Genomic DNA, 19,545 nt, shown 5'->3' with positions numbered 1-19,545 from the left:
ATTTTGTTCAATATGCTCTGTGTGGGAAAAAAAGGTCATATTCAATGCAAATGGCCTTCATGTGAAAGGGAAACATGGCTTTGTACACAGGACATGGTATTGCTGTAAAAGGAGCAATCAAAACCTGTGCTCTGTGCTGCACTGAGGATTTTTCCACTCTTTTGAAAAATTAGAGTTTCTGTGGTTTTTTTAAGAAATCAGATATATTGTTTTCTATTTCTTCCCTAGGAACTACAGGCAGAAATTGACGCTCACACTGACATCTTTCACAACCTGGATGAAAATGGGCAGAAAATCCTGAGGTCCCTGGAAGGCTCTGAGGATGCAACCCTGCTGCAGAGACGTCTGGACAACATGAACCTCAGATGGAGTGAACTTAGGAAGAAATCTCTAAACATTAGGTAGGACCTGAACCTAAGCAAAAGCCTATCACTGGTATATTGGAATGCTACAAAATGCAAGAAAAAAGGTTTCTTTTTGTTTCTATTAGCACTGTTTTTGTCTATTTTTAAATTATTTGTGCTGCTTTGTTGGCTTAACTTTGTAAGAATAAGTCAGTTTTTGGGTATGAAAATGATAGTAGAGGATTAGGGTTTGAGGCATATGATGAAGTTTTGTAATTACAGATAGAAACAGCAACTGTACCCCCTCTAAATGTGGGCTTTTTCTAGAACTGGGAATGACTTATCAGTGAGTCATGAAAGAGAGTGATTAAATAGCCAATATTTATTATAAGCTTCATTTTAAAGACTGCTGTTTCCAGTGCAAAACTAAAAATATCCTCACAAATGAAAAGAAAAATTATTTAAGATTTTAGCTGTTGTCAGGAGAGTGGACAGAATTGCTAAATAAAATCTAGGGGCAAAAGAAATCCATGGGTAGTATCATGAGAGGAAACATTTTTGTTTGCAAGGAGAAATATAATAAATGGTAACATCACAAATTATCAAGTGGTCATTCAGGCTTCAATGGACTGAAGGTTTCATTTCAAAAGAAATTGTCCTGGAAACTTTTCTCCAGAAATTTGGCTTTTGCAATAGGCAGCCCAGCTCAAGTGCACTCAGTGTAGGGCATTTTTTCATTTATTCACTTGCTGTGTGTTGGTGGTAGTTCAGAGGGCAGCAAAAGACAGAAGTGTTTTCCAAAGTAATGTATGAAATATTAGCTTTTTTCAGCTCGGGTCCTGAGGGAGGTCAGGATGTGTAATGACAAAAACCATCTTCGTATCATCAATCATTAAAAATAAATGAAGGCTGTGATGTTGAAAAGATATTGATAACTAAAGAAAAAGAGACATATTCCTCCTTTTTTTTTTTTCCTTCTGAGGAGCAAAAGAAGAGGAATAAAACCCTTCAGAGTGTCTGAGAATTTTTGTTCGCATGCATTTTACCCATGAACATGGTCAAATACAGTGATTTGTGAGATTAAAATAAATTGTCAGTTGTCCAATATCAGTAATTAAATGTTTGGGACGTTCTATCTTTGATTTTTTTGCAGTTTAATGTATTGTTGTCATTAACTGAGTCAGAAGTAGAAAGCCCCAGTTATATCACAGTGACTTCCTGCACTCACATTCAAAACAATAAACCTTCCCTCTAAATTCTGTGCTTCCAATAAAAGGCTTAAGGTCTTCAATAACCTAGTGATTAGGATAGGAAACAATTCCTAAATTCTCAGACATTCAGTTTAAGTGTTGCTGGCCACCAGACTAAAGGCTTTTCCCAGTCTGCCTGTTTGAAGCTCTTTCTATCCATAGCACTGAATGGAACAGATTTCCTCCTAACTAGCAATGCTTACACAAAAGAGGGTTTAGAGAAGACATATGAAATGTTCTCCAGACATCAGTCCCAGAAGTTTCTTTATTTAGTGCCAATTTTTAGTCTGCTGAAACAGAAGACCCTGGGTGGACATTCTTTTCTAAATGCATTAGATAAAATATATGGTGGATATTAAAGAGAAGCCAAGCTCTTTTCCATTCCTAACTTTCTTTCATCCTGATATGTCACCACAGTTTACCCTAATAAACACTTTCTTTCTTATAAATAATTTTTATACTGTTTATTATTATCTCTTTTGTCTGCACATCTTGGACCCAGCCATAAATACATGAGTGTATACATATAATGTACACTGGTGTGTGCATGCATAAACCTATATTCCTGAAGATGAAGGAACAGGACAGGTTCTGGAAAAAAAGAATCACCCAGCTGAGGAAGGTCAGAGCACAGCAGCAGTAACACAACCCCTTCAGGTCACTCTTTCTGCATTTTTCCCTGTAAAGCCAGGGGAAGCAGAGAAGAAGTGTTTGCTTCCTTTTGCTGCCCTTCTCCAGAAAAGGTGGAAGCTTGCCCATGCCAAGGGAATTAGCCTGAGTGAGAAACTTGGCTCCTTGTCTGTCTCCTGTCCTAAATTCTTGTGGTCCTTGCTTTGGTTGTTGCCTCCTGCAGCTCTCCATAAATATCCCAGCTTCTCTCCCCCTTGCTCCTTTCAGAGGTATCATAGAATGAAAGAGTGGTTTGGGTTGGCAGGGACTGTCAAGATCATCCAGTGCCAACCCCTGCCATGGGCAAGGACACATTCAGCTTGCTCAAAGCTCCATCCAGCCTGCCCTTGAACCCTTCCAGGCATGGGGCATCCACAACTTCTCTGGACCATTTGTTCTAGTGCCTCACCACCCTAACTGTAAATCATTGAAAATATATGAACATATATATATAATCTAAATTTTTTAGCTTGCAGTGTCTTCTCCAGGCTTCACTGCCTGCAGGACTGGCCTCCCCCTGCTGTGAAGCAGTTTTGCCTCAGCTCCCAGATGCCCTGTGAGAGAACAAATCAAAAGGCCTGGTCTAGGAGTGTCCTTCACATGTAGCATTTAAGTTTGAAATAAGAGAAGATTTTGCATTACCTCACATACTTTGAAAGCAGTTGAATTTTCTGTCAGCATGTTCCTGATCTGCCCCTTTCCCTTCTCTTTTCTTGTCACTTTACCTGATGTAAGAGGTTGGAAAGAAGACAGGATTCACAGAGGGTTTCAGAGAAATGCAACTGTCCCTACCCTCATCAATTCATCATTTCCATATCCAAAGTAATAAGGTTTGCAAAAATGCTGAGTCCATATTTTTCACATTTCTTTATAGAACATTATATATAAGGTATAGGAGTAGAATTCTTAGTGTCAGAAGAGAATGATTTTATGTGCAATCACTGCAGAAGAAGATAAATGTCATATGAACAAAGCTAGAACTTAAACAGAAATGTATGAAATAAAAGAAAATTTGTCTTTATTTCCCAGAACACTTTTTTACTTTACTGTTATGTAACACTCCTGTGGTTTGAGTTACTCAGAGGATTTCTTATGTTACTTAGAGGTGAAACTGGATTTTTTCCCTAACCAGAAATTAAAAAATAGCATTTTCATAAGTCCAGAAAGACAAAATTTTAGTGGGTTTATCTATGGTACAGAGAAAAGTGAAGATTTTATCATTCCAGCCACAGAAAACAGTTGCTGAAATTTATAAGCTCAATACTTGATCCCAAAAACCCGCATTTATGCATATACAGATGAAATATTTAGAAAATGTCCTTATGGAGACCTTTTTTGCATAAAATGCTATTTTTTCTTTTAACTTTCCCAGTGTTTCAAATAGTTTCATTCATATCTCTGTTTAAATGGCACTGACATTACGTTGGATACTGTATGAGGATTCTATTGGCTTTAACAATTTCCTCATGACGTTTTTTTAAAGAATGGCATTGGTTCTCCTATTTTAATAAATTAAGAGAATGAATCTTATGTAAGTTGAATGGTTTGTGTAGTGGTTTAGAGAAATGCTTGCTCTTCACTGAGCTGGGAAACTACTCTCTACATTTCAGGTAAATAATGTCCTGGTAATCCTAAGTGATGACTGCATTTCTCATGCTAGTCCTGGATAATATTTGTGCACTTTTAGTGAGACTGACAATTCAGCACAGCCATTACTCACTGCTGAAGAGGGAAACTAAAAAGCAAAAAACCCCAACTAATCAAAAACAAAAATCAGGAGATGTGAAAAAAAGCCAGGACTGTGGAACCAAATTTAAATCTCTGTTGCCAGAATCTAATTCAAAGCTACTGAAGCTATTCAAAAATCATTAATTTAATGAAACACTGGGATCTTCCTCAGTAAATAGGCTTGTAGATTTTGGTTTTTACTTCCACTGTGCCTGAATCTTTTATTTAACACATGCTTTCAGGTCCCATTTGGAAGCCAGCACCGACCAGTGGAAGAGATTACATCTCTCTCTTCAGGAGCTTTTGGCATGGCTGCAGCTGAAGGAGGATGAATTGAAACAGCAAGCACCCATTGGTGGGGATCTCCCCACTGTGCAGAAACAGAATGATACTCATCGGGTATGTTGGGTTTTTTTTAAATTATCTTTTGGTCATTGTTTTTTCCCTTTGTTGGCTAGTGCTGCCTGACGCAGTCCTTGCTGGAAAGAGCTCCAGCTATTGCTTTCAAACCCAGTAGAGAAAATCAGCCCTTTGGAGAAGGAGGTGTTAATGCCCATGACCTTCAGTGACTGTCACAGACAGGCAGATTTCATAGCCAGAACAATTACTAACCTAGTAATTTTTGAGGATTAAATAATTAGTTCTGATTGTATTTCTATATCAGGCATTCCAAGCTCATGTATACTTTTTGAAACCTTAGTTTGGATTTTGAGAACATTTGTGACAGGAGTAGCTGGTATCAGCTCTATTGCACAGCTCTGCACCATGAAACTGTTGTGACAACTGTCTGTGGTTCATACTGGTTTCATCAGGTAATTCTTATGGAAAGATCATAGCAGAGCATCATATGGGGGACCATTCTAGACTAAGATTGTTATTAAAAGAGAACCTAAATAGAGCACTTGTACTCTTGAAGTTGTTTAGCTTTTTTTTTTTAAACCCACTAAATAAGAAACCCCCAGAATAATACTCAAGAATAATTCTTCATACAAAGATTCACACTGATTTTTTGTTGTGGTGAGGGTGTGCTTAAAGTATGTCTTCTGTGTTTAATCAATTCACACCAGTCTGATGCTAACCCAATGTCTTCTTTCACCTAAACAGTCTTTAATTTCATATGCCATTGAGGTCTATTCAGGTCTAAATGAGAAATCACAGTTCAAGTACGTCTACTGTTCAATATACATTCAAGCTCTCCTCTCCTTCATCTCCATGTTTCTTTAATGACATCATAGGAGGGTTTTACTTCCTGTTTGATGTCCAATTATGCTTCAGGGTGCTATCTGAAAAGTTATTTCAAACAAATGTAGTTTTTATTGAAAAATTTAAATTGTCAGTCTGTCAGCTTACTTCCATGAGAAAAGAATATTCCGAATGTAATGATCATCCTCTCAAAGCATTGTGCTGTATATATTTAACTTTCTTTGTGAAACTTGCCACAAAAGGTGTTGTTTCTGAAGTTCCTAAACCTCTGATTTTATTGCTTAATGGAGAAATGCGAAATGATGCTTTAAAACAAAATAGGATCAGTGCTTTTTCTGTTCATCAGGTAGCTGTACATAAATATTGCTCTAACATATTGTCCTTTCTCATGGGGAGGGAAATATCTGAGAACAGATAATGAAATCAAATTTGCAAAGCGAACGTGACATATCTCACTGCTTTAAGACCCTGAGTTTGTGAAAAGTCAGGAAGTACAAGTCAGACATGGCTTTTTCCATAGGCACACAGGCATTCATCTACTGCAACAAACTGACGGGAAGTGGTGTCAATGTGGTTTGTCAAGGACCTATCTTCACTGAATGATTGAGAAACCAAAAGGGAAAGATGAACAAAAAATATCTCTGTCTCTCTCAGTGGCAAATTTTTCTAAGATAACATAATGCTTTTCTGCAAGGGGCATTTTCGTCACATTTCCTAGGTCTTCCCTCTGGAGATGTGATGTGTGGGATGTGTCTTTCTCACAAAATTTTATGTGGGACTTAAAGCACTATCACAGGGACAGTGAGGTGAAAACATCCATGACTTTACGGGGCAGCACCTTTCCTTTTTTCACCTTTTCCCTAAGAAAGCTGAAACGTGTGTTATATATAACCACGAAAGTTAGGAGAAGCCTGAGGTCTGTTTTAGCCATAAAGTAGCAACTTCCATAAAGTAGTTTTAAAGGCCATCCAGAATATCAGGATGAAAGAAGCAATATGGATGTTGCTTTAACTCAGTGTGACATTAACTCAAACTCTTTCTTCAAAGACAACTCTTGAGCCAAAACAAGAGTTAGAGAGAGATTCCTATAGAATTATTGCAACAAAGCTTTTTCCATCTAAATAATATTTAAGTATTTAAAAACATTTTCTCCTAGACAGGAGAATTTTTTTTTTAAATGTAAAGAAATCACTTCTTATAGTATTTTAGTGTTATATATAGCTCTATAAGCAGTTTAAGGGTTTCCAAGTATTTATCATAAAGCTTGCAAGTCTTCAGTGGTGAAGTCTTCAGTGATGTCTCTGTCACACACCAAACTAATGAAGTATTTGGAATTTTAAGGGATGAGAATTATTGTATAAAATTAAGATACCATGAGTAGAGGCAAAATGAGTTCAAAAAATAGATCTCAGTTCTCTTTTTTAACTTCTCTGCCACTTGCAGGTACATAACACAGAGCTTTGGTCATCCTGTCTGGTACCAAAGCCAGAATGTTTTAGTTCCTTTTAGAAATAGTTCTTTTTCCTTTTCCCATTCCGTAGCCCTTCAGAAGCATGAGTGTAGCTATGCTGATTCCCTGTGGTAAAAAAGAACATAACAGAATACATGAAATTAAAATTTACCTTGTCTGATCTTCAACTGTCTCTGACAGAGAAAGGAAAAACAGTCAGCGTGGAAGTTGACTTAGTGTTGCTTTTGACAAAATCTATGTTTGCAACATGTAGGTTGGCTGTTGGTTAGTTGGTTTGTTGGTTGGCTGTTGGTTAATTGGTTTATTGGTTGTTGGTGGGTTGGTTGGTTGGTTGGTTGGTTGGTTGGTTGGTTGGTTGGTTGGTTGGTTGGTATTTTTTTCCCCGAGGCATTATGGACTTTGTCACTCTAAAAGTTTCTTTTAGAGAAGCATATATACAATGGCTATATCAGAATGAACAGGTTAGCTGATTTCAGAACATAAGAAAAATGTTTTCACAAGTGTACAATTATCAAGCTTAAAACTGGAGCCCAGTACTGGAAAGCTGAGAGGTTTGGGCCTTTGCTTAAGAGCAGAGCTTAGCTCTCAGGGTGTTGCATGTGAAACTAAACAGAAGTTGTGTGTTGATCTTGAGAAAAAGAATATGCTGACCCTTCATTTTGTTCTCTTGAATGTCACTTGTGAAAATTAGTCTTCAGTAAACTAGAGAAGCATCTAGCAGATCTGACCAATCTTTTAAATGACTAAAACTTCCAGTTTTGGTCTTTCTTAATAAGTACAATGTTTGGTTTTCCTTCTGTGAAGGATTGTTTTTGTCAGATAATGCCAGAACTGAACCCAGCTAAGTTCTTCACTTGATAAGTGAATAAGCCTCATCAGGGGCACACTATTTAAATGCAGTTTAACTGATTCAATTGAGAAATAGCACAATGAATGCCAATTTGATTTTATGCCTGAATCCTTTTTCTAAAGAAGTGTTGCAAGCTGATTTTATTTTTCTTCCTGAAAGCTAAAATTTAAAGAGGAGCAAACATATTTAACCTCTCTATCATTCAGAAGAGCATCTGAAATACCACAAAAAAGAGATTCACAAAAGAGATTAAAAGAAGTCAGTTCTTACCACTTGAGTGCTCCTATTTGCCAAGATTTGCCTTAAAAATTTTAGTAGTAGGATTCAGATGAAAATTTCAAATGCTTGAATCTGTGCCAGAGGCGAGCTTGAACTCAACTGAGAACAGGGGTATCCATGCAGTTAAAATCATTGTTGTGTTATAATGTGAGGTGCTTTTTAGACAAGGAAATTTGGAATGTATCCCAAATACACCCACATAACTGCTATTTGTTTGAACTTATACATATAGTAGGTCATTTTTTCAATTTTTGGAAGAAATTGTCTCTATTCCAAAGCCTTAGAATGTGTGGGGAGGAGTAGTGGTGGTGGTGTTAGTCAATGATAAAAAATACTCCTGCTCTTCAAAACATTACTTAATTATCTTACTTTTTTGGTTTATTTTACTCAGTATCAAAATATTGCTTTAGTGAAATTGAATTAACAACTGTGTGCATGTGACTGTTAATCTAATTTAAGTAACTCAGGCATCATGGAGATTGCCTGCTATGTCTTTCATTCTTTTAAGAGTTGCCTCATTTGCTGTGCAGTGATTTTAATAACAGCATAAATAGCATTTATGAACATAGAAGGCACTTATTAACAATTCCATGGAAACCCTTTCACATGAAATCTGTAGCATGACTGCCTACGGAGGAGTACAGTTCCTGCTTCAACACTCTAACCAATTATGGGTCCACAGTTGATATCTCCTTCTAACAATTAGGACAAACCCCATATTTTGAAAAACATTCTGTTTGTCAAATGTGTTGAATTAATATAATTGTACACTTTAAAATACATTGAAAGCAAAAATTCCTAGTTTTTAAATAAGAGAGATTAATTTTAGTGTTATTAATGCAACTCTTTTTCTTATTATGTTTTCATTTTCCAATTTAAACAATTATTGTTTTATCATTTAAAGAGATTTAAGGAGACTCATGAGGTGGTAGAGGTCAGAGATAAGTTGATCAATATATGCATTATTAAATGGTGGACAGAATGCCATTACTGCTGCAGTGTTGATGACAAATAGACATGCTTAAATAAAGTAGTTTACTTACTTTTTTGTCAGGTCATGCATTATGCGTATTCGATTTCCTCTACAGTCACCAGGAAGTGTGGAAGAAGTTAAGGAATTCAATTAAATTGGCCTGCAATCATTAGTTGTACATTAGACATTCATTTAAGCTAATTCTGCTTTCAGTGATGGTCTAGTTATTATAAAGATGTATTTGTCAGGGCTCTACATAGATAAATTCCTTTTTTTTTTTCCTTCCAAAAAAAGAGAAAATGTTGCTATTTATGATTTTTACCAGTAGTGTATACATATATCACAACAAATCTTTAATCCAAAAGCAGCTTTATCTTTATACAGTAAGAACTTTCTTTTGGAATGGTTTAGTTGAAATGAGCATTCATTATTTTTAATGCTGTTCTGTGCTACTGCTTCAGCCTCATGTTTTTTTCATCCTCTCCTTTTCAAATTTCTTTAATTGAAACATATTTTAATTTGGTAAAAATCTGCAGATCAAAACTAGGGAAGGAGATGAAACTGTACAGATATACTGTGTATTATTCTATAACTCGGAATTAACAGAATATAACTGCCTCAACCAGCTCCAACATTCAGACTGGAAAAGTTGGGGGGAAAAAAGTTTGACACATCGTCTCAGTTTTCCTTTATTCATAAAGAAGGGGCCTTTTCTGTTTGTGACAAAATACAGAATGTGCAAAGTCAGAAGTTCCTGTTAGCATTTCTGGATTGTTTTGAGGAAGATACCATGATTCCTGCCCACAGGCTTTATGAGATTCATTGCACATATGTTCTCCTTCTGTTGCACAAGAGTTACAGGAGGACTGGGGCTTTAAACCTCTTCTGGAAAGTTAATGCTGTAGTGTTCTGCAAAAATAGTACAAGCTGAAAGAAGGAATTTTTCTTGTCCTTCTCCTGGTGTGCACATGTACATAGCCATGGGTGACCTGTCTACAGCAGCAGCAGCAGCAGTGTCACCAACATGTTTTATGAATAAACCTTTCCTTAGGATTTTTTCCTCCTGAGCTGCTGAGAGGCCTCAGGAACAAAATGTAAACAATTCTTATTTGCTGCTGTGGAATGCAGCAGGTGGATCTGGGATTGGTCTCATCTGTTTTTTTTCTAATTAATGGCCAATCACAGTCCAGCTGTCCAGACTGTCTCGGTCAGAGACAAACCTTTGTTATTCATTCCTTTTCTATTCTTAGCTTGTCTTCTGATAAAATCCTTTCTTCTATTCTTTTAGTATAGTTTTAACATAATATATATCATAAATTAATAAACCAAACCTACTGAACATGGAGTCAACTTTCTCATCTCTTCCCTCATCCTGGGACCCCTGTGAACACCGTCGCACAGCAGTCCTTACAGCAGTCCTTACTCATTCCCAAATGCATAGCTCAGAGGTGTTTCTGGCTTTTAACTATTCTTCACATCAGTGTTTTTCTGTGTTCCCCTGGAATATTGGTGACTTTTTCCTGCTGTTGGTGTGTGTTTGCAGAGCAGACCTTTGTGCAAGTTCTTCCTTTTGGACTGGTTTGGGGCACAGACATTACTGAGAAAACGTGCATCTTTGGAAACATTTCTAAAGCATATTATATCTTTAAGATGTTACACCATTTAATGTTTAAAAAACACTGGTTTAAGTGGGTTTGACTGTTGATGTTACTTTTAATACAATCAGCAGAGAGCAAAGCACACAGTCCATGGAAATTACTGTGCTGGGTTTTAAGCTGTGCTTCCTGCTGGCTCACTTGACCTGCAGACCTGCCACACCATTCTAGTGGGACAGAGTGATGTGAGATGAACACAAAGGCTAATTAAAGGAATAGATTTTCCTCATTTACAGGCATGAAAAAAGCTTTTTATATTTCCTCTTTCTATTGCACTTCATGCAAGAGTCAAGTATGAATTATAAAAATTATAAACCTAAAAATGTCTAAGTTTGACATTTTTCTTTCAGCCCTGTAGTGACTCCACTCAGTTTTTATGCAAAAAAGTGTCCAGTGGTAGCTTACTTGTTAACATACAGTACACTTCTTTATTTGTGAAAATTTGAATTGTTTTTAAAAGTTAAACATGATTGTTCAAAATATTTATCTTAGGTATTAATCAAATGACAAATTATTTTATGATAGCAGATAAACTCTGTGAAAAGATTCCAGTCCCATTATTGTCCTTGACAGAAAATGAAGATTTTTTTTTTGGTTTGTTATTTCCCTCAACAAAGCAAACTTTGCTTAAGGGTTTTCCCAAGAACTGCTTCAAACCCTATGGTCAGTTCCTTGCCATTTAATAGAAAGTGTATTTAAATGTTCATAGTAGAATAATTTAGTTTTTTTCTGAAGCTGACTTTCCTGAAATGTGTTAAGAACATTTTACCTATGAGTTCTCATATTATAACTGTACATGTTCCCACTATTAGTTCTGGTAGGTGTTTCCTGTACAGAGTCTCATATAAAATATAATTCAAAGTGTAATGAACTTTTTAATGAATTTATAATCCTTCATTAGTTCTCATAGAAATACAAATTTTGTTTAATAGTTAATTTGACTGAACCGGTGCATTTATTATGTTACAAACTCATATAATGCTGGTGTTGTAAAGAGAATTTTCTAATCCCTGCAGTAAAATATCTGTTTTCTACCCATGGCATATGGCTCTCCTTTTTGCAGTATTGTGTTTTGTGTTACACTCTACTATTAAATTACCTGCATATTTTACCTCTATGCTGCTTGAAACTGTATGTATTCAACAATGTTTCATAAATACAGCAGAAAATATTGAAATAAAAGAGTGGTAAGGACCATTTAGAGAAATTCACTGCAACATGCAGAAGAGCCAATGCAAAATTCAACCTACAGGCTGGGTTTCCTCTGCATTTTTGTGTGGTTTACATTTGGAATCAGTCTAACAGGCTCTTAAAATCTCATTAACAAAAATAGATAAATTAATAAATAAACACTGAGATATATTTACTTTCAGTGACCTACCAAAGCTTCTAATACTAATCTTGAGTAACTTACCCACGGTCCTTTAAAAGCAGGGTGTAGAAGAGAGTAAAAGAGTAAAAGGAGCTGCTGCTGAAGAAAGAAAAAGGCAGTATGCCAAGAGCACCTTTGCTCTTGAATACAATGTGATTTCAGGTTAAGCAAAAGCTGATTATTTTCATTTTGTGTGTGTTTTATTGCTTCTTGTCATAAACATGTGGAAGTTGTTGCTGGAAATTTTGTTCTGACATTGGTATTCTGACTTGGTATTTCCTTATAGATCCACTTACAATAATTTTGTTTCCTAGACTTTCAAGAGGGAGCTAAAAACAAAAGAACCTGTTACCAGGAGTGCCCTTGAGACTGTGAGAAACTTTCTGGCTGAGCAGCCCGTGGAGGCTCTGGAGAAGGTCTGCCCAGAACCCAGAGGTAATTGAAGCAAGAGCAGGGTAATAACACATTGCTGGGGAGATCAGTGATGAACAGTGATGATTAAATAAATCCTGCCAGCCTCTCTGAAAGCATTCCTTTTACACTGTGAGCTGAATGCCAGCGTTCAGAAACTAAGCTAAAAATATAGATGAAAGCAAGCCTTAGCAATCCTTCTGAACACTGTGGTACTAAATAGACATGCATATTTATAAGCAGATTTTGAAACTGCCTTTAAACCTTCAGGACCTGTCTATAATTATAGCCTCATTTGAGGGCTCAAAGCTGCAATTTAAGCTAAAATTCACCTTGTAGTCTCAGTACTACAGGAGATCCCAAATCCACCTAATTGCAGCAAAAGCTTCACAGTGATTAATATTTATCTATGTGCAGAAAAATTGTGCTGAATCAGTTGATAAACTTATAGCTACACCTTGCATGTTTCAAAATACCTTTATGTACTTAAATGCAGATTTTGCTGATTTTTATGGTGGGTGGCAAGATTTATGTTTTCTAAGATATTTTGAAACAAGAATACATTAATAAAGCAAATTTCACAGGGGCCTTTAACCTATCTGGATTTTAACCTATCTGGATGGTAACTGCATTAGTTCTAAGACAGAATATGTCTTAAAAGCCTCTCCACTTTCACATTTAGATCTGTCACCTGAGGAAAGAGCCCACAATGTCACCAAACTTCTGCAGAGGCAAGCAGATGAGGTGAGAACTGAGTGGGACAAGCTGAACCTACAGTCTGCTGATTGGCAAAAGAAGATCGACGATGCTCTTGAGAGGCTGCAGGGCCTTCAGGAGGCGATGGATGAGCTGGACCTGAAGCTTCGCCAGGCTGAGGCATTCAAGGGATCCTGGCAGCCAGTGGGGGATCTGCTCATCGACTCTCTGCAGGACCACTTGGAAAAAGTCAAGGTACCTGACATATATCAGTATTTCTGAGTATAAAATAGTTAATTGCATGGATCTCTTTATAATTATCTTTTAGAGTGACGAACTGATATCTTTGTACCATAGCGATTTATATTAAAAAGTGCGTATAAATAGTTTTATGATTTCAGAAGTTAAAATGCAATGGGATCCTCATTGAGAATGTATATTGCTGACATTGGTAAAGGCACTATAGATATGTGTGAGAATCCTCAGCACACTCACTGTCAACTCAGGGGATGCAAAATTGGCAGTTAAAGAAAGGAAAATAAAATAGGATAATAATATGATAAAAGTCTATTGACTTAATTTTTTGCTATATTATATTTTCTTAAGTATGATGAACACGTAGCTGTTTCTATATAATTGTAGAATAAAATTTATACAATTTGCAATATATGGTTTTTCATGATGGTGGTATTTGATTCTGTCTTTTTTGATAAATAGGCTCCATAACTGAAGATAGTCTTAAAAAAAAGCAGCAATCCTGGAAAAATTGTCATTATTTTCTATAACTTAATGCTTATCTGCTTTTAAGGGTTGTTTCATGAAATCATTGCTTATCGAGAAACTTGGGCAGACTTGTCCTCCTTCAGCATGACTGTCATGGACAGACTTGATAAATAATCCAGGATTCCTTCAGCCAGAGCACAATAGAGGCAGCTGCCATTTTGATAAGAACAAAGTGCCTCTGTTCCAATCACATAAATGGGAATCATCAGTCATTTTGAAAGAGACCTGAGCTAACTGTTATTTTCTCTAGATGAACATTAGGATCTAAGAAAGAGGAAGCAGAATGACTAATGGCAAGAAAAATATTCCTCTAAAAATCTAATGTAGTTTATTAAAATGAAAGTCCTGGATTTTTAATCACACAGGAAGTTTAATGAATGTCCTGTGCGGATCCTGTACAAGAACAAATGAAATAGTAGCTGATGAACAGCTAGCTGCAAAATTTGTTTATCTTTATTTAAATTCATAAATGAACAGAAGAAATCTATTCATAAATTCTCAAAAAATGCTATTACAACAATGTTTTTTTTTTTTTTTAATTTTGAAGATATCCTGAACAGAAGCACTGAATCTCTGATATTACTGGAAAACAAAGCAGGTTGTTCAATTCTAAAGCTATGAGCAGGAGTGTTGACTCCATAATTACAGCTCTGAGTCATGTTATGGTTTAAAAATTAAATAAATATATTGTAGATAACATAATTAATGACTTAATAATTGATCCACTTAAGAGTTAATTACTTTTCCTTTGCAAATATTTCAGTTAAAAGCTAAATTTGTTGAAGTTATATAGCTTTCAGTTAAAAGTTGTTAGCAAAAAGTAAGGTTTTTTTCTTTATTGACTATATTATCAGCCAGACATTATCCAATTGATACATTATCTATGTTTCATCCTTGCTCTGGTTTTTAGGATGAGCATCATGACTGACACTATAATATGAGGCAAATTACCTAATTTCTCTCTTTACATCTAAGAAACCCAAGCATCCTCTGAGCAGATCTCCAAAACATCGGTCATATGCAATTGCATTTCTTACAAATCCTTCCCTTAATTTGGATCACAATAGTTTTCCCAAACCTAACCTCATGAATAACTTCCTAGGGAATGTGTTTAACTTAGTGCCATTTGTCACTGTCCTCTTTATTTTAGTTGCTGGAGCTGTTAAGGTCACGGTATAACTTTGAACTCATACTAAATAGTGGATCCTTATTGCGTCAGTATTAATGTGGTATTTCTGCTGTGATTACTATTATTTATTATTATTATTATTATTACACATGCTTCATCTGCATTAATGCACAAATTGGTGTTCATCTCTGGCTGAGAACAAGAGATAGTTTCACCTATCTGCTCCAAAGGATGCAACCTAGACTAGAGGCTATCTAGAACCAAACTATTCTTAAGACTTCTCTGCTGTTCTCCCTTTTTTCCTCTCTCATATGAGTGGTCTTATCTGCAGCCTGAAATGTAACTTACTTTCTTTATACATTCTTTCTGTCTCCCTTCCAAGCATATCTTTCTGTCCATCATTTAACTGTCTTAAATTCATTTCAAGCCCAAATGAATCTATTATTAGTCCTTTAATATCCATTGCCTGATCAATTTGGTTGTAGCTCAGGTCATATTTTAGACATGGCCTATGACTTCTACTCCTCTCTGCAGCAAAATCAATGATGCTTTCTCCTTGCAATCACTAACAAAATGTTCTTTTCATCAGCATCCCTGGAACACTTAGGGTCTCATGAGACCACCACTCTGATTTTATATTAAGCTTTTGCTGCTATGCAATTGATATGCAATCATGCCTACCTCATCCACTTGGTATCTTATTCAAAGACCCATTCCAGAAAATGATGGTAGAACCAATTTCTCTCTCTTCCTTCCCCAAAGATTCTCCTTTGCCATGCAAAACCATGACAATGATTATGCTAGCAGCATGCAACATCATTACATCTTGTGCTGATACCTCCTCACTGCTTTGTTGTCTCTCTGCAGACATCTGCTGAGAAATATTAACAGAAATTAGTACCCATAGGAAGTTTCAGGTTTTTATATTTTTCCACTCTGGAAAATCAGGTTTCTTAAATTAAAAGCCATTGTTTTGAGATGTTATGTAGAGAGTTTTGTGCCTGAGAAGCCAGTTTTAATGGTGTGGTTTATTTTTAGCTGAAGGTAGTTTGGCTACTCTCAGCATACTCAGGAGAGCACAATGCAAAGCATTTTTTTCTGCCAGTGATATTTTAACATACCACTAGCAGCAATATAACTGCTTCAGTTTTCTGTCATACACAGCACTGCAAGGGAACAGCAGAGCCTCTAGACTCCATGAATAAACCTACACCCTAGTTTTTTTTTTTTTGCAACCTCAGTAAAACAAAACAAAACAACCAAACAAAACCAAACCCAAAACAAACAAAAAAACTCAAGAACAAAAATAATGAAGAGTGGGCAGCATTGTCTGTGTTTTTTTTTAGTTCAAAATAGAAGTGCATATCCTAGAACACCTTCAAATAAAGGGCTATTCATGTAGAATCATGTAGACTTTTTTCAATTAACTCCAGTCTGCTATATGATAATTAGTTCTCCCTCACTGTCACAAAAAGAGAGCACCTTGATTCAGTGTAATGATTGATAACTGTGAAAAGCAGAACAGAATCTGGTGACATAAGTCTTGTATTTTTCTACAAGGAATTTTCATGAAAGTCTTGCTACTTAAGAACTGCTGGTTGTTCTTGCAGTTATGAGTAAAGCAGTTATATGGACTTTGTGTATAGATTATGGACTTTATATATTTAATGTAGCAAGGATATTCATAAAGACTGCAAGTGTCCTTTTAAATTCTTTTTTCAAAGCTTATTTACAATTTTAAAACAATTTATTGTTGAATTATATGCTGTTTATTTCAGACTTTCTTCAGCTTAATTGACAGTTGAAGTTAATTGTATGACACTGACAAATGTTCACTGGAAAATGTCAGCCTGAAATTTATTTGTAAAACAAATAGAGTTTGCAGTTATTCATAAATCAGAAATGAACTGATCACTGATCTGCTCATCATCTACTCCAAAATGATTCACTGTGTGCAGGGACTGGGGACAATCCTTTTGTCCCTAGTCATCTTTCCCACAATGAGACAAAATGAGACAAAAGTAAGACAACCCATTCAAATAATTAGCTGAGTTTCAGTTGTGTTTATATCCAGGCATAGAAAGAAAATAAATGGATTTGCAAAGAATGAAATTCCATATTATTGCAAGCATTTTAATACTAAATCAGCAACCTCATTTTCAGGACACTGAATGGGGGTAGTTAGTTCATCGTCATCATCCTCATCATCATCACCATCATCATCATCATATTGAAAGTATTGTATATTTTTCTGTAGTCCACTTTGGTACTGTTCAGCTACTGCTGTGCTGTAAAGAGGTATTTCAGCAAAGTGAACTCTTGCAGTGGTGTTATGAGGGAACTCTGCTGACAGCTGCCTAAGCTGACAGCAGAGTTATTGAATTTTTAATTTATGTTTTCATCCCAAAATTATTTTAAATGCTTGCATAATTGATAATTTTCTATCCTTTCCAAAAAAAGAAAAAAAAAAGATTTTTATATGGAGTTATAGGGGTCACATAGAGGGAAATTAATGAATGACACCTAGAAGCAAGCCAATGGTCCCCATTCATCCCCTCCTGCCAATGGAGATCAGTACTGGAGTACTGGAGATCAGTTTTAAATAGATCAATAGAATCTATGTAGGAAATAATTACCTGGAAGATGTATTGATAACCAGAATTTCCAATCAGCTTGATATCAAGAGCAGTGCCAGATCCTTGTTAAGCCAAATAGAGGTCAGATTGCAATGTGATGCCTATTCTCTTGGTAATTTTTTCTAACATAAAATTATGATATGTACCAAATTAACTTAGCAGAGCTCATGCTGTCCAGTCTGTAACATAAAATGGCATTACACACACAGCAGCTTCTGAGATTTTTTTTTCATTCTCTTTCTTTACTGATAGACTTTCTACAATATCCACACTTCTTACTATTCTTAGTTTTAAAAACCACAAAAATGATAAAGTATTTTATATCCAGAGTTTTAGACTATGAACTATTATTTGATCAGGTGTTTTCAAACTGTTTGTGCAATTAGAAGATGACAGCATCCATTGGTTCATTATTGAAAAGGAAACTATTTGCCTGCAGTGTAGGAGATGGAAGTGTTAATGTTTTTTTCATACTATAACTAAAGTAATTGCTGTTACAAATGGCTCTCAAGCTCACCATTTCATACACATCATTCTGTGAAAGAATCATACAATAGTTATTTATGACATGTTCTTAAACTGCTTCAAAATGCATATACATTTTTTCAGTTTAATTTGAAGCCAGCTGTTACCACCAAGAGCTATAATCAATCTGGGTTAAGATGTTCTATTTCCTTAAGTGAGTCTCCTAATAAGTTCTGTGCTGGACTCAGGGAATTTTAAAACTAATATATACAGAATAACCATTTCCTACTAATGAATTTTCCAGCTTTCCAAAACCTCAAAATCAGTTCCTAAGAAAGTTAGAGATGATCTCTCTGAACAGATTTGGTATTAGTAAAATATTTGTAATTCAGAGATTGTTCTAAGGTGCCATAAAAATAGGAGATTATCTCATGGCATATTAGAGGACCTTTAGGTTTTAAAAATAAATATGGTCAATAAAACCAGAATTTACAAAATATCAACTCTTCATCAACTGTTTTACTGCTAATATAAACTAAAACAACATTAGAGTACATAAGAGCATAATGAAATCTATTTTAAAATAAACCAAAACCATACTGAAATTCACTGGAACACTTTGACATCCTACAAATGTCCTTGTGATATATAATATTCCTGTGAATTTAAAACTTTGTGGAGTTTGCTATAATGAAAGAAATACTTGATGTCTGTTCAATTTGTTAATGGGTCAACTTTTAAGATGTTTTTATACTTCAAAGACACTTCAGCTAACCACATTACTGAATTGGTGACAGCCTGGTATGTTGTTTTTCCCATTTTTTTAAATGTATTTTTATACAAGAGACAATTTAGTAGGGTTGTTTGGTTGTCACTGTTGAGGGCAAGTCTAATTTGCTAAGGTTTTTCTTAAATATGAAATTGAGTTAAAAACCATGAACTGTTTTGTCATGTAATTGTACCAGATTTTAGCTCTGGTGGTTTCTTATCTTGAAAGTTACTCAGTTGTGTCCTGTGGTCTCTGAATCTCATTTAAACAATTTATGAATCGATTTATTTTCTTAGACAAAAAGGAATATGTTCAAAAGTGGTTGTTTAGTATATAATAATCAGGTAGTTTTACTGATACAAATTCAATTTAAAAGTATAATCTGCTTTATGTACTTTCTATGTAATCAGTCAGATAAGATTGGGGAGTTCTTTATGGCAAAAGCCTAAATCTAAATCCATTTTAAACACCTGAAGAAACAATCATTGTCTCTGCTGACTTCTTTTGCAAGAAGTTATATATTTCTTATCTCAAGTTTAGATGCTACCACTGTATCTATAGTTTTTACAGAGACTAGATTACATAGGTTTTTTTGTCTATATCAAGCTACCTGTTTTAAGGAAAATGCAAAATCTTGTTTTACATAGGAATAATAAGAATGATGATGAGCAGGCAGAGAAGTGAAATCCTCGTCTTTTAAAATTACAGCTGCTCTTCACCATTCTACTTACTGGGAAACAGTAGCATAATTGTGATACAGAAAAAGCAGCATTGCTCTGCTAACAAAGAAACAAAAATGAGTATTCTTTAATTGACTTCCTGAGGAATCACAGCTAGTGTAAGGAGCAGCTACGTGTAGACC

General features: G+C 35.5%; 1 protein-coding gene across 8 annotated transcripts in view; it reads left to right on the top strand.

Moving 5' to 3' along the window:
- Positions 1-19,545, top strand: part of DMD (dystrophin) — a 971,087-nt gene that overhangs the window by 774,766 nt on the left and 176,776 nt on the right. For all 8 annotated transcript variants that reach the window (XM_050969735.1, XM_050969772.1, XM_050969742.1 and 5 more), the window contains 4 exons: positions 229-401; positions 4,234-4,390; positions 12,109-12,229; positions 12,888-13,156. In XM_050969735.1, coding sequence (XP_050825692.1) covers positions 229-401; positions 4,234-4,390; positions 12,109-12,229; positions 12,888-13,156 — 720 coding nt within the window. The remainder of the gene's footprint in view (positions 1-228; positions 402-4,233; positions 4,391-12,108; positions 12,230-12,887; positions 13,157-19,545) is intronic.

The sequence above is a fragment of the Serinus canaria genome, chromosome 1 (assembly GCF_022539315.1).
Source record: "Serinus canaria isolate serCan28SL12 chromosome 1, serCan2020, whole genome shotgun sequence".
NCBI classification, from domain to species: domain Eukaryota; kingdom Metazoa; phylum Chordata; class Aves; order Passeriformes; family Fringillidae; genus Serinus; species Serinus canaria.
This window is presented reverse-complemented; position numbering and strand designations above follow the sequence as displayed.